Source organism: Dipodomys ordii, unplaced genomic scaffold (assembly GCF_000151885.1).
Source record: "Dipodomys ordii isolate 6190 unplaced genomic scaffold, Dord_2.0 Scaffold153, whole genome shotgun sequence".
In the NCBI taxonomy this organism is placed as follows: Eukaryota; Metazoa; Chordata; class Mammalia; order Rodentia; family Heteromyidae; genus Dipodomys; species Dipodomys ordii.
Genome location: NW_012267369.1, coordinates 809,469 through 813,973, shown reverse-complemented (window position 1 = coordinate 813,973; position 4,505 = coordinate 809,469). Strand labels below are relative to the sequence as shown.

Genomic DNA, 4,505 nt, shown 5'->3' with positions numbered 1-4,505 from the left:
GGGGCCATCACAGACGTGAACTGTGGAGGGGCCAGGGGGGGTGGGGACGTCACAGACGTGCACTGTGGAGGGGCCAGGGGAGGTGGGGGCCATCACAGACATGAACTGTGGAGGGACCAGGGAGAGAGAAGACAGTGGCACACCGGCACAACCTCCTCGGCCAAGGAAGCCTCCAGGGAGGGATCCGTGCGCGGCTGCGCTGGACCAGGCCCAGGGTTTCCCTCTCTTCCCGGCTGAGCCCTCCGCGGGCCCCTGCCCTTCCCTGGTACTGTAGCCTTGCCCTGAGAGAAGTAACTGCCAGGGCCGAGGGTGCAGTGACTGAATCCCTGCAAGAAGCTGGGCCAGGGCCGAGGCAGAGCCGCTCACAGTCAGCAGCCACTGTTGCCTGAGGTGGCTTCCGAGAGGCCAGCTCTCCACTCAGCCCTACCTCATCGTAACAAAGCAGCAGGAAAATACCAACAAGGGTGCAGGAGACAAATCGCAGCAAATCCCGGACCCCGCACATAAATCCCAGCGAGAGATCACAAAATTCATAAAAAAGACAACATGTCTTCCTCAAAAACCAATAATGCCAGAATAAAGAAGTGACAACGGAGAGGAAGAAAGTCCAAATAATGAGTTCAGCCAAACAATGATAACATGAATGAAGTAAACAAGTAGATGTGAACAAATGAGAATACAGCCAGCTGAATGAACCAAAAAAGACAATACAGAAAGATAGAAACACTGAAAAATCAGAATTCTGGAAACGAAGGGCTCAATTGTCCAAATGGTAAAATAATTAAATCTAAAAGTTAAATAATAAAGAACGTTGAAAACAGGTCTGACAAAGCTCCATGACAACGCATGAAGATTAGATAAAGCAGGCCATACCTAGTTGACTTGCAAGTTCTGGAAAATCTAGAAGAAATGAATAAAAATTTAAGTACAGTTGATCCACCAAAATTGAACCACGAGAATATATAAGCCACTTAAACAGCTATAACAAGCAATGAAATAGAAACAGTACTAAAGAGTCTTATAATAAAGAACCCAGGGCCACAGCTCAGTTCTACCAGACCTTCAAAAAAGAACAAACACCAATACTCTTCAAACTCATGAAACAGAAACGGAAGGCTACCACACTCATACTATGAGGCAAGAATTAGGCTCATTCCAGGACTGGGAAGGTGGCTCAGTGGTAGAGTGCTTGCCCCACATGCATGAAGCCCTGGGTTTGATTCCTCAGTACCACATAAACAGAAAAAGCCAGAAGTGGCACTGTGGCAAGTGGTAGAGCACTAGTCTTAAGCACAGAGAGGCTTAGGGACAGTGCTCAGGCCCTGAGTTAAAAAAAAATTATGCTCATTCCAAAGCCAGATAGAGATATCCAGTCTCTCCACTCTTAGTATGGTACTAGAAATCCTAACCAAGAGAAATGAGGCAGGAAATAAAAGATAAAAGAAGAAATCGAAGTATCAGTATTTGCTAATGACATGATTCTGTACTGTACATGATCCTCCAGAACCCATCATAAAACCTTCTAGAACTGATGAACACATTTGGAAAGACAGCAGGATATAAAACCAATATTCAAAATTCAATGCCCTTTCTACATACTAACAACAGGAAATCAGGAATACAGTTACATTCACAAGTAGTTCCTGAAACCATCTCATACCTAAGCATTAGCCAACATAAGAAACCTCTACATTGAAAACTAGAAAACCTTGAAGGATAAAAAACAGGTGAAAAAACACCAGAACATGGAAAGACCTCCCACACTCGGGGATTGGCAGAATCCATATCGTTATGGCCATACTGCCGAAAGCAGTCTAGATGCAGTGCTAACTTACCAAAACTCCATTGTCACTACTCACAGAATTAGAGAAATCCAAAAATTCATGTCCAGGCATAAGTAATGCTGAGCAGCAAAAGTGATGCTTTCTGCCGTCCATTAACACTGGAGTACGGCAGCCGTGGGCGGGGGCTGCCCCAGCAGTCCCCTCAGTGGCAAGTGGCTGTCTTGGACGCCTCACCGTCCCTCTGCAGAGAATCACAGCACAGCTGAAGACAAGCTCCAGTTGTGTGGGCCCAGAAGCCCCAGCTAAGCAAGACCAGCCTCCGCCAACTCTCCATGACCCAACTGCAATTCTCACCGGGCCAGAGGGGGCGCACTACCTCCGTGGCCCAACAGAGTGCTGTGATTGGTGCAAACACAGCCCTAATTTACATGAAGGGCTGCTGTGATTGGTGGAATGCCCCAGCCACGCCCTCTCTGGCTGTAGAAGCTGGCTGCTCCTTCTGCAGTGTATCTTTACTGGACTCAGCCTGGGAAAGTGGCAGCACGGAAGAACCCCAAAACTGATGAGGAAGCCGGGCACCGGTGGCTACTCAGGAGGCTGAGATCTGAGGATCGCGGTTCAAAGCCAGCCCGGGCAGGAAAGTCCGAGAGACTCCTATCTCCAATAAACCACTAGAAAACCGGAAGTGGCGCTGTAGCTCAAGTGGCAGAGCGCTCGCCTTGAGCTGAAGAGCTGAGGGACAGGCCCAGAGTTCAAGCCCACGACGGACAACCAAAAGAGAACCACAGAAATGTAGAGCCAGATCAGCTGAGGCTGAAGGCAAGGTCAGTGCGGCCTTGGTGGGGGAGCTGGACTTCTGGCCATGCAGCGTGCTGAGGCTTTGCCAGAGCAGTCACGAGCCAGGGAAGCTGGTGGCTAAAGCCCAGGGCACTGGGCCTCTACCCTGAGAGGTCATGGCCACGGGCCTGGCTGTGACCAGAGCAGCCTGAGGCTCGGCGCCGAGGCCTCGGGTCTGCAGTCCAGCCCCAGGGAGCATTGCCTCGAGTCCAATCCCAGCCAGCTGAGGGGACAGGGCCCTTTGTGCCTTCCGGTTTATTTGCCTACCACAGCCGCGTACAGGAAGTGTTTCCCACCTACGGTCCCCATTCGATCCCTTTTTCCCCTGACTTCCTCGGTGGTCTGGAGTGGAGATGGAAGCTGCGAGAAGGCTGGTCAGTGTCCTAGCCGGCTGTTCCACTAACCACATGGTCACTTAAAAGTCTGTTCCACAGAGGTCTGAATGTCTGTCTCTTCCTGACCTTGGCACACCAAAGTGGGTGTGGCCAGAGGCCTCTAGTCTGGCCTTTCTGGCCACCAAAGCAAGGTTTATTGTTTTTTGTTGGTTGCAGAGCTTGAAGTCCAGCCTGGGTGCTGTCCCTCAGCTCTTCAGCTCAAGGCGAGCGCTCTACCACTTGAGCCACAGCGCTGCTTCTGGTTTTCTGAGCGGTTTATTGGAGATAAGAGTCTCACAGACTCTCCTGCCCAGGCTGACTTTGAACCTCGATCCTCTCAGCCTCCTGAGTCGCTAGGATTACAGGCGTGAACAGGCGCTCGGCTTTGAGAACGCAAGCCTGCCGACTCCTCCCACCGGGCAGCCCGCACCGGGCGTCAATGTGGTCCTTATGCCTTCAACTGCCAGTGTACTGGTGGGTAAATGGAGGCAGAGCAGAGCCCAGTAGGGAGAGGCACGGCAGACCAGGGTGGCACTGGCCTCTTCCTGCAGATGAGCCCAGCCCTGAGGCCCCCAGGGAGCCGTCTCTCTGGCTCCAGACAGGCAAATGCCCTCTGCCAGCTCCTGGTGCAGCCCCTCCCTCCCCATCTTTACCTCCCCCCACCCCCCACCCCCCCCCCGTGCGACTGAAAGAAACAAAAAATGAAAATGTTCTAGATGGGGAAGATAAGATCCAAAACGTTCTAGAAGAGGGCGGGGGTGGGGGTGGGGTGTGCAGTGCCGACAGCGGTGGGGCCGGGGGGACCCCGAGGCCACGAACCCCCTCCCCACCCCCGCCATGCCGCTGTCCCTGGCGGAGGAAGGGCATGGCAGAGGGCACGGCCCGCCCAGGCGCACACCGGGGCAGGCTCCGTGGGACTGACGCGCAGGGGCAGGCTTTGGCGAGTGGCGGCTCGGGCGTCCACCCAGCGGCCCTGACCCCAGCAGCCTGGCTGCTGCACTGGACAGACAGCCCCACGGTGAATTCAAGCTTTATTACCACAGACACCCCTGGCCCTCCCACCCCGCTCGCCGGGGTGGCAGGGGGCAGGCACCACAGGCCGGAGCGCCCACCCCAGCCCTGGGCCCCATGGCTCCCTCCCCCCACCCTCCCCATCACCCAGGGCCGTGGAGAGGGGAATCCCTGCACAGCGACAGGGCCCTCAGGTGTGCAAGGAGACGGCTGCTGCACCCCCCCCAGCACACCACCCCCAGCCGGGGCTCTGGGCTCCACGAGGCTCAGCAGTCCAGGCCGATGGACACCAGCAGGTCCTCGAGCGCCCGCAGCCGCTGCTGGGCCTCCTCGATGGCGCTGTAGGTCTGCACCGTGCTGGCCACGTGGAAGCGGATGTCATCCACCAGGGGGATGGAGTCGGTCTCCTGCCGGGCTGCCACGGCGGCCGCCTCCTCCCTCACCGCCTCCTCGAAGTCCTCCCGCTCCACCAGCTGCGCACAGGGACGGTGGCTCAGCC

The 4,505-nt window shown here is 55.1% G+C and overlaps 1 protein-coding gene across 4 annotated transcripts in view; it reads right to left on the bottom strand.

Moving 5' to 3' along the window:
* Positions 1-4,236: 4,236 nt before the first annotated feature.
* Positions 4,237-4,505, bottom strand: part of Abtb1 (ankyrin repeat and BTB (POZ) domain containing 1) — a 3,370-nt gene continuing 3,101 nt past the window's right edge. For all 4 annotated transcript variants that reach the window (XM_013032324.1, XM_013032326.1, XM_013032322.1 and 1 more), the window contains one exon: positions 4,237-4,481. In XM_013032324.1, coding sequence (XP_012887778.1) covers positions 4,273-4,481 — 209 coding nt within the window. In that variant the 3' untranslated portion in view covers positions 4,237-4,272. The remainder of the gene's footprint in view (positions 4,482-4,505) is intronic.